This window comes from Pelmatolapia mariae, linkage group LG23 (assembly GCF_036321145.2).
Source record: "Pelmatolapia mariae isolate MD_Pm_ZW linkage group LG23, Pm_UMD_F_2, whole genome shotgun sequence".
NCBI classification, from domain to species: Eukaryota; Metazoa; Chordata; class Actinopteri; order Cichliformes; family Cichlidae; genus Pelmatolapia; species Pelmatolapia mariae.
In genome coordinates, this window is record NC_086246.1 from 5,228,555 (window position 1) to 5,244,932 (window position 16,378).

The 16,378-nt window shown below is 42.2% G+C and overlaps 1 protein-coding gene across 1 annotated transcript; it reads left to right on the forward strand.

Moving 5' to 3' along the window:
* The first annotated feature begins 465 nt into the window (after positions 1-465).
* gyg2 (glycogenin 2) lies at positions 466-15,256 on the forward strand. Its single transcript, XM_063466955.2, has 9 exons — positions 466-680; positions 6,735-6,873; positions 8,630-8,804; positions 9,612-9,774; positions 10,696-10,822; positions 12,492-12,678; positions 13,433-13,561; positions 14,171-14,302; positions 15,024-15,256. The coding sequence occupies exons 1-9, from the start codon at positions 674-676 to the stop codon at positions 15,141-15,143; spliced, it is 1,179 nt and encodes a 392-aa protein (XP_063323025.1). The 5' UTR covers positions 466-673; the 3' UTR covers positions 15,144-15,256.
* The last annotated feature ends 1,122 nt before the right edge of the window (positions 15,257-16,378 follow it).

Genomic DNA, 16,378 nt, shown 5'->3' on the forward strand with positions numbered 1-16,378 from the left:
ATCGTTACCTATGGCCACATAAGTCATGAAATGCAGGATTTGTTCTCTTTGATGAAAGCTACATCATTAAAGCACTTTAATTTCACTGCTCATATGCACAATAAATACCCACACTAAGTAAACTTATATCTGAATAAATGACGAGTAACGTTGTTTTTACTGAAGCCCATAAAGTGTTCGTGTTGTGACGCTAGCTTCCTTTTTGCTGCAGTTCATTATAAACGTGAATCTGTTTGGAGCGTGACAGCCCACCGCAGAGTGGGGGGTGTCGAGCCAAAACACCGGCTGATTGGTAACCTGTCACGTATGTAAAGTGAACGGAGGGCGGTCAACAAAGGGGCATTAGGGCAGAGTGTGTTGCACAACATTAGTCAAAGCTTCCTTTGTGCTGGTTGAATGACCAGTTGAGCAAACAGGTAACCAGCAGCAGCAGCAGCCCAGTGTCACACGGTCGGGAGGAACGACTGAATGAGCTGTAGTTTGGTGGCGTTTCTCGGGATTTAGGAGCCCTTGCGCTAAACAGCCGCTGCTAACCCGGGTCTGTCCTCTGGGCCTTTGTGATTGGCTGTTCCCACAGGACTGAGGGGGACTTTCACACACGTGCGGCATATTCCTGATCTCCTCTGTGGATAAGTGCAGCTGTCAAGTGTGCACAAAGTTTCTGTCAACAGAAATGTCAGGTAGGTGACTTTTCTCTGAACACACATGATCTAGTCTTTATCACGTTATGCTTTGTTTGTTCTACTGAGGAATCAAATACGCGTCAGTGTGCGTGACCTTCTTTCAATTCAGTTTTAATTTTTCAATTCAGCGCCAAACCACAACAACAGTCGCCTCAAGAGGCTTTATATTGTAAGGTAGACCCTACAGTAATAACTCAGTTAACCTCTCCACAGGTTAACTTCATTTAGCGAATAAAAGGCACCTTCCGAACTGAGCCGTAACTCTCTCAAGCTTCCAGTCGAGTAATTCAATGAAAAACGGTGCCGTGAGTAATTCTGACATGAAAATCATTGCTTGCTGTTCCCCAACACTCTTCCACACAGTGAGCCGCGTGAAATGTGACACTCATGCAGACAAAAGGTTAACATGCTTGTGATCTGACTGCAGGCTCGGAGTATTAACCCATGCATACTTGCTGCTCTACGTGACGCGTGATTTACAACCACGATAGGAGTATAACCATATATCCACTCATCAGAAGAACCAGCAGTGGGCTGTTATTTATTATTAAGAGTGTTCAATTCAATTCAATTCAATTTTATTTATATAGCGCCAAATCACAACAAAAGTCGCCTCAAGGCGCTCAATATTAAATACAGAGAAAAACCCAACAATCATATGACCCCCTATGAGCAAGCACTTTGGCGACAGTGGGAAGGAAAAATTCCCTTTTAACAGGAAGAAACCTCCGGCAGAACCAGGCTCAGGGAGGGGCGGGGCCATCTGCTGCAACCGGTTGGGGTGAGAGAAGGAAGACAGGATAAAGACATGCTATGGAAGAGAGACAGAGATTAATAACAGGTATGATTCGATGCAGAGAGGTCTATTAACACATAGTGAGTGAGAAAGGTGACTGGAAAGGAAAAACTCAATGCATCATGGGAATCCCCCAGCAGCCTACGTCTATTGCAGCATAACTAAGGGAGGATTCAGGGTCACCTGGTCCAGCCCTAACTATATGCTTTAGCAAAAAGGAAAGTTTGAAGCCTAATCTTGAAAGTAGAGATAGTGTCTGTCTCCCGAATCCAAACTGGAAGCTGGTTCCACAGAGGCCAAGTCTAAAGGTTATTAAAACATACTCACATTCTGATCACAACAAAACTTTAATCCTGAAGCAGAGCTGTGTCCGTGTCATCGCTATGGTGGAGATGCAGCCACTCTGTAAAACTACTGACCACTGCAGAGTGACTGTGGCTTTTACTGACACGCACAGACAACAACAACAACAAAAACACAAATCCCACCTAAAATATATCCCTTCTTAAATGTACAACCACAGTTACCAATGCTGGGACTTTGTGTAAATGTAAATCAAAACAGTATGCAGATATCTTTAACCCATATTTGATCTGTAATAGAGCATCTCAGCTGTTTAAACTTACAAATCTACTGTATTTTTATTTTTTATATATTTTTTAAATATTTTATATATTTTTATAACCAGTTAGTTGTTGTTGTTGTTGTTGTTGTTGTTGTTTCGTGATGATTCAAATGTTTTTAGATGGTAGTTTTCAGGCTGGTCAGCTCACAACCCAGACAAAGGCATGCTGTTGTAACTGCTTGGTCTTCCTTTCTAAAAACACAACACAAATAAAACACACATCTGGACTCTATATGTCACTCTAAATCAGGGGTGTCAAACTTAAATGAGCTGTTGGCCACTTTAGTGTTCGAGTACTACAAAAAAACCCAACAAATAAGAAAACAGCCATAAATATTTCCTAAACTGTTTTTTTTAGTGTCAAATATTGTATAACAAGACTGTTTGCTCCTCCCTCTTCACTAAATGAATCCTTTCATTGAACTACCAAATAATAATAATAACAATGGATTGCATTCATATAGCGCTTTTCTAGACACTCAAAGCGCTTTACAATTCCACTATTCATTCACTCTCACATTCACACAGCCACAGCTGCCCTGGGGCAGACTGACAGAGGCGAGGCTGCCATATCGCGCCATCGGCCCCTCTGGCCAATCCCTCAGCATGTTTATACTCTCTGCTCATATTGCCTTCATATTAAATCACTTATTTTAACAAAAAAGTCACTTCAAAGGCCAAACTGCATTATATTTCTTCACAAAAATTTGGTCTGCAAGTATGAGTGACGTGGGCTGCACGTCCACTATTATACACCATCTACACAAGTGACTGCACCCCTACGCACCCCTGCAACATCATCATCAAATTTGCAGACGACACCACTCTGATGGGGCTCATCACCAACGATGATGACACCGCCTACAGGGATGAGGTCCAGCGACTGTCAGAATGGTGTAACTACAATAACCTCACCCTAAACTAGAGATGGACCGATCCGATATTAAGTATCGGTATCGGTCCGATACTGACCTAAATTACTGGATCGGATATCGGCGAGAAATTAAAAAATGTAATCCGATCCATTAAATATCAAAAAAGCACCTCACAAAACTTGTGACACGACGTAACTCGGCTTGTAACCGTAGCACGTCGAAGCAGTGTGCTCACGTGATAGAGCGGCTGTGTTTATTTGTAGCCTCGCTAGCAATCCAGCATTTCATCTCCGAGGAAGTGATCCCAGAGAGAAGTAAAGCAAGTGTGTAAGTTCATCTCTGAATGTTTGTAAAGCGTACCTACGTTAAGCTTAACAACCGATATATGGAGCCTCTTCTCTCTCCCTCTCTTGCTGCTACTTCAATCGTGAAACTGCTTAATGATCAGCTGATCGGCTTTTCTGTCGTGAGTCCGTCTCTCTTCTTTGTTTTTGGCCCACTTTGCACCAGAAAGAGGAAACCAGCGGCTGAACAACAGCAGCACGTTTAACCTTGATAAGCTGTTGTTAGAATGTATTTAATATTACTTTCTACACCAGGATCCTTTTCTACGTAGCTGACGGCTGGTAACTGTGCAGGGGCGGATCTAGCAAAGTTTAGCCAGGGGGGCCGATAGGGCATTAACAGGGAAAAGGGGGCACAAAGACATACTTATCTTTCTTATTCTCATTTAAAATGTCTAGCTTTTAATAAATAATTATCTGAATCTTACACCCAAAGTTTTAATCTGATGTAAAATGTATAGAAGTCCATTACTGTATATAGTAACTGTTAAGTCTAATATACCCTAGTAAGCTATAGTACTTTTTCCTTTGGGAAAGTACCATCTGTGCAGTCTGCAATTCTGTTGAAGAAAGATATTGAATATATTTAATTATTCTTGAAAAATAATTTATTTCTGTGCATTTTTTTCACACTGCATCAAATTAAAGTTGATTACGTCGATTAAGCATCATGAGGTGGAGGGTGGGGGGTTCCCTATTTTTTTTTTTTTTTTTTATTTTTTTTTTTTTTTTTTTTGCTGGGAGTTTGCAACCCTATTAGTTAGGTTGCTTAATATTTCTGCTAAGTACTTTTTAAAATACCAGAATAGGAAGGCTGGAGTAGGTTTAAGTTTATTAGATTGATCAGTATTGCTGAACTATGAAATATTTTGGGTGCAGTGTATTTTTTACATACAGGTATAACAGAATAGCTTTAGTGTTGTTGTTTATTTAAACTTGAGTATGAACTTATACAAAATGCAGCAAGATATTAAAAAAAACAGTTTTATTGATTAAAAAACACACTATATCGGATTAATATCGGTATCGGCAGATATCCAAATTTATGATATCGGTATCGGTATCGGACATAAAAAAGTGGTATCGTGCCATCTCTACCCTAAACACCAAGAAAACCAAGGAAGTGGTCATGGACTTCCGCAAAACAAGAACTGATCCCCCTCCCCTATCCCTAAAAGGTGACTATGTGGAGAGAGTGTCCTCCTTTAAGTTCCTCGGCACCCACATATCTGAGGACCTATCTTGGTCCACAAACACATCAGCCCTAGTACAGAAAGCCCAGCAGTGCCTCCATTTCTTGAGGGTTCTGAGATGGAACAGGCTGCAGACTGAACTCCTAGTGTCCTTCTACCGTGCCACTATCGAGAGTGTGCTGGTGCACGCCATCCCTGTGTGGTACGCTGGTTGCACAACAGCTGACAAGAAGAGACTACAGAGGGTCATCAGAACTGCAGAGAAGGTGATCGGCTGTCCACTCCCCTCCCTGGACTTAATTGCCAGCTCAAGATGTCTCTCCAGAGCCAGGGCAATTATAAAGGACCACCTCCATCCTAACCACCACCTCTTCAACATCCTGCCCTCTGGAAAAAGGCTCAGATCCATCAGGTGCAATACCAACAGACTAAAGAACAGCTTCTTCCCGTGGGCTGTCAGAACTCTTAATGCAAACTAAGAGTGTGTAAAGACTTCCCCAACACATCCACTCTGACACTGCTGTTGATCATCTATGTGCAATATCTCAGTCGTTCCATGTTCTGTGCAATATTTTTGGCTCATGTGCAATTATTTTGGTCCCAGTCTGTTTCAATGTTTCCTACACATACACCATGTATATAGTTCCACTCACATATGTATACATATACACTGCTTTTTATTTTATTCTATTTATTTATTTATTTATTTATTTATTTATTTTTTCAGCCTTATTGTATATTGGTTTCTCTTCTTCTTACTTTAGCACCTTTGTGGTCCAGCTACCCAATTTCGCTGTGCAAGAAACTGCACAATGACAATAAAAAGCTCTAAGTCTAAGTGGCCCCCAGGCCGCAAGTTTGAGACCCCTGCTCTAAAATCTGTATCTACTTTCAGCCTTGATGGTACCTTTGCAGAGCTGACCACTCCACAGGCATTGATGTATCAGTTGACCAAAGTGCTTAAAGTTACTTGAAGTAACCCAACCCTTCTTTTAATAATACGAACTCACATCAGCTTAGGTTACTTCAGGCTGTATTATGCAGTTACCTTTTTCATATTTGCGTTTATTCTCATATTACAGTTATATTTATCTTCCTGCCAGTAGAGCTTCCCATGTTTCAGATTTTCCTTCTGCTACCACCCGTGTATTGCTACCCACCTTGAGAGGTCATGTGTGTGCTGAACCTACTTTACAGTACAGGCCTCTGCGCCCTGTACTACAAAGTGAGTTTAGCTTATCTGTAGCAGTGGCGATCTAATGATCAGGTTTGGTGTGTTGCAACTACTCCAGAGACATTATCAAATGGGGATTAAAAACTGGTAAAGAATGTAGAAAATGTGCCAGTAAAATGCAACGCTGGTGCAAAATGCCACAGATTTAATGGTGTCGTGTGGTGATTTTAGCACACAGAGTGGTAAGATAAAACATTTCAGCTCCAGTTTATTATTTTATGGCTGAGTGTGTTCTCAGTGCTGCTGCATATTTCTACACATCAGACGTGCTAAAACTTTAAAGCATAATGGAAATCACTTTAGTTTATTGCAGATCAAAGTGAAAACAATTTAAACAGTTACTCAACAATACGATGCACAGTTGGTGCTGCATTTACTGGTTTTAGTGAGGTAAGCTTGAAAACAGGCACTTGTGAAACATAGTGCAGTGTTCTGAATATGTTACGACTGGTTTAGTGAGATTTGGGTTTAAATTCTGTCAAATAACATTTTGAAAGTTTCAAACAGAGTCTGAACCTCAACATATTTTCCACTGAGAATGACCAAAATTACTCTCAGTTGGTCTTACTAGGAGTGCATCTGCTTGATGTTAACCTATCATAGGCTCCTTAATGGGTCATTAAACAGTGTCTGGGGTGGAGTGCATGGATTTGGACCAGGTCAGGCCTGGCTCTGTCCATAGTGGCTTTCTGAATTGTATTCTTTATTTAAAATAGCTCCTTGTTCCACAAAGATCCTGAAATATTTGATATACTACAAGTAGTCTTTTTTTTTTTTTCTAACATGCCTTTACTGATACTGCTTGTGAAATGGTCACTGTTACTTAACTCTCAGTATGAACAGGGTATCAGGACCTCATGTAAAAGTCAAACCATGCAGTGGTTACTTTTCCTGCTGCAACAAAGAAACACCAAATCCAACAAAGATTAAACACACGTCAGCCGGGTCAGTCAGTCTGATGGTGTCTTTTTGTTCTTTCTCCAGCTGGTGAGGCTTTTGTGACCCTAGCCACCACAGACTCTTACTGCATGGGAGCCGCTGTAGTGGCCAGAAGTCTGCGGCGGCATGGAACAACTCGCCACATAGTTTCCATGATCACACCAAATGTCTCTGAGCAGTCAAGGTGGGAGACTGATGAACCATGGGTCAAACGTTAAAAGAATTTAATCTCACTCCCTCATGTGTGCTCGAAGTATGCTCAGTCATTGTTAAATATGTTTTCCAACGGTGTTTTCATCTATATGCAGTGGCTCCAGAAAGCATTCAGTTGTTCCACATTGTGTCCTGTTACAGCCCTATTCCAAAATATATTAAGTCTAAAAATCTTCATATGTATATAAGTATTCACAGCCTATGTTTAATGCAACTTTTGCAGCAATTACAGCCTCAGTTCTTTTTGTGTATGACTCTACAAGCTTGATGCATCTAATTTTGAGCAGATTCTCTTGTTATGCTTTGTAGAACTGATCAAACTCTGTCAGGTGGGAGACGTTGGTGCACAGTCATTATCTGAGTTCTGCAGAAATGTACATTCAGGTCAGGACACGAGAGATAAAGGGAGCCATCAGGCTGAAGAAGCAGTTCTATCAGGCTTGGTTAGCCTGTGGGACTTTGGAGCCAAGACCTCCTGAAACCCACTGACACGTCTTCTGTAGAGGACGCAGAGTCTGGGGACGGGTGGATGACTCCTCCATCACTGAGGGTGAGGTCACTGAGGCAGTTAAACAACTCCTTGGTTGCGGGGCCCTGGGGATGGATGAGGTTCGCCCTGAGTTCCTGAAGGCTCTGGATGTTGTAGGGCTGTCTTGGTTGACACGCTTTGAAATGTTGCATGGTCAGGGGTGGTACCTCTGGACTGGCACACCTGGGTGGTGGTTCCCATTTTTTAAGAAGGGGGACCAGAGGGTGTGTTCCAAATATAGGGGGATCGCACTCCTCAGCCTCCCTGGGAAGGTCTATGCCAGGGTGTTGGAAAGGAGAGCCCACCATCCATTAGTCCAGGGGTGGGCAACTCCAGGCCTCGAGGGCCGGTGTCCTGCAGGTTTTAGATCTCACCCTGGGTCAGCACACCTGAATCAAAGATTAGTTCCTTAGCAGGCCTCTGGAGAACTTCAAGACATGTTGGGGAGGTAATTTAGCCATTTAAATCAGCTGTGTTGGATCAAGGACACATCTAAACCTGCAGGACACCGGCCCTCGAGGCCTGGAGTTGGACACCACTGCATTAGTCAAACCTCGGTTACAGGAGGATCGTCCCAGTTGCGGAAAACTGGACCAGCTCTTTACCCTCTCAAAGATATTCAAGGGTACATGGCAGTTTACCCAACCAGTCCACATGTTTTGTGGGCTTGGAGAAGGCATTCAACCGTGTCCCTCAGTGTCCTGTGGAAGGTGTTTTGGTAGTATGGGTGTATCTTGCCCGTTTTTGCGAGCCATTCGATCCTTATCCAACTGTTGTAAGAGCTTTTTTTAAAAAAAAATAAATTTGCGATATTTCATACAGACTTTGTCACTTTTCCATTATGGGTTATTGTGTGTGTAAAATTTGGAATTGGGACTGTAACATGAAAAAATGCAGAACAAGGGAAGTGCTGTAAATACTTTTACTCTGGTGTGAATCAGGTGATGAGACTTGTAGTTGTGGTTTGGTTTCTTTTCATATAGAAAAAATTCAAAGTGAAGTAAGTGACCCACATTTGTCACTACATGAAGTAATGTTAAGTTGGCATACTGGCCAGATGTTATTGGGATGGGAGCAACAAACATAAGGTGAAATGGGAGCTCTGTGTGTGAAAATGTTAGGTGTCCCATTACTCTTGAACGAACAGGCTCTGAAGGTGCTAAAAATCATATACTGACATTTATGAATCGCCCAACAGACTCGCCCTTACAGATGTGTTTGATGAAGTGATTGTGGTGGATGTGATGGACAGTGAAGATTACCACCACTTGTCCTTGCTGGGACGTCCTGAGCTCGGTATCACTTTCACTAAGATCCACTGCTGGACTCTGACACAGTATAGCAAATGCGTCTTTCTGGATGCCGACACTCTGGTGAGTTCACTCACACATGCCGATATGTGTAAAGCTGGTTGAGGGGAGGATCACAAACACTCGGGGTGGGAGGAGTGGGTAGCAGTTTCCCTTGTGTCCTTGTAGTGAAGGCGCATTTGAGCCAGTCGCCTTCTCAGCACAGAGGAAATGGTGTCTCACAAATATCTTCATTTAGCATCGAAAAAGAGTTCGTTACAATAACAATAAAAAGAAGAACAACCCTAGTTTCCTTTTCTGTGCTGTAGCCAGGTTAGAACAGTCAGCTCGTTTTTTATTAGAGTGGGATGTAATTGTAGAAAGTCTCTGTGACGATATATTACTCCAGGTGAGCTGAGAGGGTTTGTGCTTCTGACCAGGAACAAACAAAAGCAGAAACACACACATAAGCTGCTCTGTCTTCAGAGGAAGAACTAGAGCGCTACACTGAAACGGATCAATGGTGGGCTGGTTCACTGGTCATGCTGGAGTTCATTATCCATGATAAAGTCCACAGTGTGTGGAAGTCACTTTTAGTACCCATGCAGCTCTGATGTGACCTGTTGGCCAACATCTTTAATGGCTCAGTGATGTCAAATATGTTCCCACTGAATGAAACTCATACCAGCAGAGGTGTTTCACAGCAGGCTCTGTAATGAGTAATGTTCTCATGCTTTCTGTAAAAAAAGCACGTTTGAAGACTAAAACTTATTTTTTTTATCCCGTATGACACCTGTTTCTACACAAAGGTAACATGTATGCCTCCAGATGTCAACTTAAGGTGGAGAAGTCCGTGTAGATGTGAGTCTAGATGACCTCTGCTCTCCTCAGGTGCTGTGTAACGTGGACGAGCTGTTTGACAGAGATGAGCTGTCAGCCGCTCCTGATCCCGGCTGGCCCGACTGTTTCAACTCAGGAGTGTTTGTCTTCAGACCGTCCCGCCACACTCACACCAGACTGCTGGATCATGCCAGTCGCCACGGCAGCTTTGATGGTAACACACGACTACATGGGCTCAGGCACAAGCAATGAGCTACAGTGCTTTGAATTCCAATGGCTCAACTAATTAGAGTCATGTGTTCATAGAAAGCAAGTCAATGATGTTTTATTCCCAACAAAAATATTCAGTCAGCTTTTGATTTTGTTCTGATCAGGGAGAGAGCGGTGACTGGTCTAGAGCAGGAATGATTCAGAAATGCATTATATTATGTCAACCTAACCTCACCAGGACTACCCCCCCGACACCCCCCCCCCCCCCCCCCCCCCCCCACACACACACACACACACACACACAGGCAGCCTCTGGTGGGTGTGGAAATAACTCTTTGCCTTCTGGGACGTAAATAAAATAGATCTTTTTTCCCTACAATGAAGCATTCATTTAGGACTTTCTAATATGTAGAAACAGCAGATCTCACAGTTGACCCTTTAACAATGAACTCTTGGACAGCTTTGCGTCAAATGTAATGCACTGACATAACATGTTTTTAATGTGCAGGATCCTTTAGCACCTGTACACCTACCAAACTTTAGGAAGAATAAAATAAAAGAATATTGAGCTTTTGGCCTGTTTTCAGCTTTTTATATCAGGACTTTGTTTCAAGGATTTTTAAAAAAAATCAAATTCTTTGAATTACTCGATGAATCATTGCAGCCATTGAGCTGATCTGAGGTCAAATTCTTTGCTTTGATGCTTCGTTTATCAACTGCGGCCTATACTCAATTAATGCATGGAATAATCAATAGGATACTGGATTACTAAAATAATGGATAGCTGCAGTCCTTGTAAATGTTGTGTTGCTTTATTGTTCAAACCTGGGTAATTGTTACACATTCACACAAAAAAAGGGGAACAAAAGATAAAACCATACATTGAGTTAGTTTTATTGTGGACTTTGTTCTTGTGTGCTGACAGGAGGAGACCAAGGACTGTTGAACTCTTTCTTCAGTAGCTGGTCAGTGGAAGACATCAGTAAACACCTGCCATTTGTTTACAACCTCAGCGCCAGCTCGGTCTACAGCTACCTTCCTGCTTTCCAACAGTGAGTGTGTCTGCGCTGCCTGTGGTTCTTTTAACTTAAAACCCACAGTTAAATATCTCCATATGTAAAGGCTAGTTCTAGTCCTATAATGCATGTCATTATTTTGGGCATAAATAGTTTTGTATTTATTGTCACAGGAGCATCATCTGCTGCCAGCATCACTGAGGTGAAAACATATTTGCTAGACGTGGAGTCGGCACTGAAGTGAAACTTGGATAACAGATCAGTTGCTGACATCACTCTGAGAAATCTCTTTAGTCTGGACTCCAAAATCTAATTTTCTTCAGAGGTAGACTTTCGCTGCTCGTCTTGTTGCTTTAGCTGTCCTCTTCCAGCTGTACAGGATGTGTTTACACAATGCCGTCGAAGCAGAGTCGTTAAATTTGACTCCACACACCCTCACTGACCGTTCACCCTTGTGCTCGGTACAGAACTGCCAAGTTTCCAGACTCCTGAATGCTCCATGATATATATGATATATACATGTCCAGCTGTTGCTGTACATGATCAGTCTTAATGCTGCAGTTTTGAATGTGGCATGAAAAGCTCTGTATGAAAAATGTACCATGTCACAAAGCAAAAACTCATCTCAGCAGGTGTCCTGTGTATGACGATGAGTTAACTGTACTCTAATAGCCTCCAACATCTCCACATCTCTGCTGGAATGGGAGATTTGCACCATGGATGTATCGCAGACAAATCTGTAGCAACGGTGCGATGCCATCATGCCAGTGTGGATCAAAATCAATGAGAAATGGGTCTTTTTTTTTTTTTTTCTTTACTGCACAGTGAGCTGGGAGCAAAGCCATTTCATTCTGCTGTACACTCCTTGTTGTATGGTCTGAATGGTAATAAAGTTTAGTTTGGTTGATGTTTTCCATCAGGACTTCAGACAGCAAAATTCCTGTTTCCCAGTCTATAGATGGCTGTAGCTCCGAGGGTAGAGCAGGTCATCTGCTGTGCTCTGCATGTCAGATATCCTTGGGAACGATGCTAACTCCAGGTCTCCCTCTGATGCATCCATCTGTGTGAATGTTGGCTAGAAAGCACTTATACATAAAAATGTGCTGGTGTGAATGAGGCGCTCGGGTAAAGTAGAAAAGTGCTATAGCAGAAGGCCACCAGTCCATAATTCTGTTGGTGTGAACGAGTCCCAGTGTTTTAGACAACGCTTTGCTTCTTTTTCATCTCTTTGTTAGTGTGACACTTTTCAGCTTGTCTATGAAGGCGACCGTTGATTGGATACTGCAGTTATCTGGCTTGAGTGTGTTTTTAGTATAGCATCTGTAGTATTGTAGAGTACCTTAATTTTAGGTACACAAAAACGCAGAAGAAATCAGGATGGTTTTTAAGCCCTACACGTTTTCTGTTGTTCGTTTTTAATTTGTGTGAATTGGCACAAGAGCTAACTGTGCATCTGTGCATTGACTGTGAATGTAATCTTACAGTCTGAACACAACTGAGAGTTCTTATGAAACTAGAATAAACTCACAGAAAACAAAACGGTGACAGCTGATGACGCTCCAATGAACCTTCTGGAACATAAATATAGGTTTGAGGAATTGATAAACTGGGAAATACTCTGAACCGTGTGGGTTTCAGTCTTCTCTGTGTTACTGGTTTTACAGCCACAGTTGGACATGTTGGAGTTACAGTTTTGTTCTTGCAGGTTTGGCCACAATGCAAAGATCATCCACTTCCTTGGAGCAGACAAACCCTGGAACTCGCAGAGAAACAGCAGCTACTCGCACAACATGGAGCAGTTTGTGTCTCTGTGGTGGAAGGAATACCTTATTCACACAGTGTCATCTGCTCCGGTTGTCCAGCCCAAGCAAGAGCAGAAGAAACCACAACAGGTAGGAATGTGCATGAGGGCGGGTAGGACATTAAAGGTTTAATCGGGGGGGAAACGCAACAGGTGTGGGACTCGCTGGTGGGTGGAGGTCCAAAGTCACACACCAGGAGTCAAAGGAAGGGATCTGAGTGGGACAAAGACAAAAATGACAGCTGAAGCTAAAGATTGGCTTTAAACAGCAGTAGACGTTACCATCATGAGTTACAACTGAGCTGTGTATACGTTCACATGGGATGAGCCATCAGTTTGTCAGTCTGATAGTGAAACCCCCGAGTTGTCTCTGCTTTACCATCATGTGCCTGTGTAGTACAGCAGCTCACAGGTGGTGTCTTTGTTAGTAAACCCAGTATCCCTGTCATGGTGTTGTAGTGGAGGTACCAGACTGGCTTACTGACACTGTCTGGTTTAAATCCGATGCTTTGTTGAACTACATGGTACTCATGTAAGGATACATTGTCACCAGTTACTTTGCTGGATTTTATTTCATTGTGAAGAGTGTTGCTTTGCAGGAAGTCGACCATTTGCCATGTTTGGCAGATGCTCTGCACGTTTTCTCTACAGCCGCTCCAGCACCATTTTTCACTGCTGACTTCTCCCTCTGTAGCTGAAGATTTGTCAATCTGTCACATAAGTTGCTGCAGAGTTTGGCTGCAACATGAACGTGCAGATTGGCAGCTAGACGTGTCAGATGGCTGTCCAGCACTGGTCTTGGTTGTCAGCCCAACATTTACTATCCTCCTTTTGTCTTTTTGCAGATCCAAGAAAGAGAAGCCAAGATGCCATTTACAGAAAACTTGGACACGTCGAATTCACTGCTTGCACATTTTTCTCCTCCTCCTCCTCCTCCTCCAGAGTACCTTTATTCACAGTCTGAACCAGCTGTGGTAAGCTGAGACTGACATGCTGATTTGTATGTTAAACTCTTGGACAGTTTCTGTGTTTTGTTGAAGCATCATTTTTTGCTTTTGTTTGTTTATTACTAAATATAATTGTCATAGCTGTGCATCTCATGAGTCAGAGTAGGGGGATTAACTACTTTAAACACAAGTCAGACTTTTCCTGTCAGTACTCATTCGATATAATCTCTTATCAGTACATTAATTAGCTTAATGAATAACCTTATTAGCTAGTTGTGTTTTTCATATATCATAGTAATGATTGTAGTTGTGAGTATTTCAGCCTGACTTCATTTGACTCCAGGAAGAAAAAATACAACAAGACAGGGATACAGCCTGCTGCCTGCCACAGGCCTCCGAGCTTCTCGTTGTCTTTCGGTCATTTCTTTAATTCATTACAACTTGATGCACTGTGTTTATACAAGCTTGTACGATTAGTTTGAACAACCACGTTCCCTCCAGTATGATCACAGCTATGAACATGCATCAGCAGAGTTATCACGATCCCCACGATCAGGTGATGTAGAAGCTTTTACAACAGCGTACGGCACATACAATCATGTTTGCTGTTTAGTAAAATGATTCCTGCGTCTGCAGTGTTCCCACACAGATGGCACACAGTTGGAGGAGGAGTCGAGATCATCTGAGGAGTCAGAAGCTGAGGATACACCTTTGGGGGCTGAAGGCTCTGAAAGCAGTGATGTTCCTGCAGACACGGCTGCTGATCCCGTATGTAGTCCCTGGGCTTTAAACCACATAGAAGTATGAATTTACAGCTGCCGAATTTATGTTCTATAAAACAATTTATGTTGTAATAATCTACAGATTTTGCTTGTCAACAGAATCGAAAATGAAACAGTAATTATGTAATTCCTTAGACTAGTTCTGACGGCCCCCTCAGACGGAGTGTGGAAATATTAGCACGCTCTCCATGCTCAGAGCAACTCTTGAGTAACAGACTAAAAGCTTCAGTGAGGAGGTGTGTCTGAGCCAGCGGTATGCAGGGCACATTCTTTCAGAAGGCAACAAAACCCCACAGAGCACATGCTGGTGGCAGTTATCATTTTGATTTTGATCTGAAATATTATAAGTAAACAATGTTTGTTGTAACCGTTAAATCTGTTCAGAATGAAGTAGAGCTACTACACTGGTTGAAACGTCCTTTGACTGTCAGTGTTCACTTAAATGTGTGGCACAGAGTAGCAGACAGCTTGTGAAAGCTTCACTTGTGTTGCCAGAACATGATTCATGGAGCGGTGGTTTTGTTCTTTTTAGCTACTCTGATATTCCTCCTCCTCTTCCACAGACGATTCACACTGACTCTTTGTGTTTACACTGTGTTGTCTTTGTGGAAGAATTCAAATCCAGCCAGATTTCAAAACGAGGCTTCTGTTAAATGCATCTATATGGAATAATTATGTGATGTTTATTTCCCACTTTGTCGTGGCAGACACCTGCAGACACTGAGCCGCTGGATCACCGCAGGCTGTGGGAGATGGGACAGGTGGACTACCTCGGCAGAGATGCCTTTCAAAACATCCAAAGGATGCTGGACCGCTTTTTGGATTAAAAAATGTCAAACTTCATCAGCCTTAGTGTTTCCATGTTTATGTAGTGTGGTTACTAAAATGCTGGGGTTTGACAGTTTGCATGCCTTAATGCATAGAAGGGCACACAAGTATTTATAAAAACTGAAGTTACACACAGTAACACGCTTTTTACCTGTTTACTTACTTACTGATTTATTTATTTGAGCAGTCTGATAGACATCTACATCGTTCATAGATTGTTTTTTTTGTTTTGTTTTTTTAAAGTATCTCCCCTGTGCTGCTTATTACTAGACGGCCCAGTCAGGACAGAGGAGAGCTAGTACCCGTTTTAGTTTCTGTAGTTTTCTTTTTGTTTTATTAACCTGTGCTTTCTTGGGATTGTGCTGGACTAGTCTTCATCATTCTCTAACAATGACCACCGGCCAAAACCTGTTGGTCAAGGATCAGAGCTGTTCTTTATACTCCAAGTGTTCTTTGGACCCTTGTTTTTCTCCATGCACCTTGGAAGTAGGTGACACTGTGGCAGGACTAGCCTTTGTGCTGGAAGTGGCAAATGCAAAATTAATATTGCATGTGAGAATCATAAAAATATGATATAGATAGTTTAATTGGAAACTTTAAATTGCCCATAGGTGTGAATGTGAGTACAAATGGTTGTCTCCTGTTTATGTTGGCCCTGCGACAGACTGGCGACCTGTCCAGAGTGTACCCTGCCTCACGCCCTAAGACAGCTGGGGTGGGCTCCAGCACCTCCCGCCATCCTGAAAAGGATAAGTGGAAGCAGATGGATGGATAGTTTAAGTTGACTTTAAGTGTGCACTTGGCTTTCAAACTTGGATCATTTGAACACCACAAGATGTCATGCTACTCATATCCCACCGAGTCATGCAAACTTTGATCCATTCTTTTAAGACTGTCCTTAGTCATAAATCTTTATGTATTTATATCTTTATAAATAATGAAAATCCATAGAATTTACAGAAATTCTGAACAAGAGTGACTCCAAGATGAATAGGTTGTAAAAACTTAAAGGAAAAGGCCAAAAAGGCAGATGCTTGAGCCCTGGAGTCTGTCTATACACATGCTTGTTTAAATATTTAAACCTTTAACACTGGCACTTGTCTGGTGATACCACTAACACTCACTGATGGCTAATAGATGTTTTTCCCATTAAAATGGTTGCAGTCCTTGAGTTGGTTTTAAATGACTCTTGATATGAATGATTAAATAATGATCAAATTCTACATACCTCAGC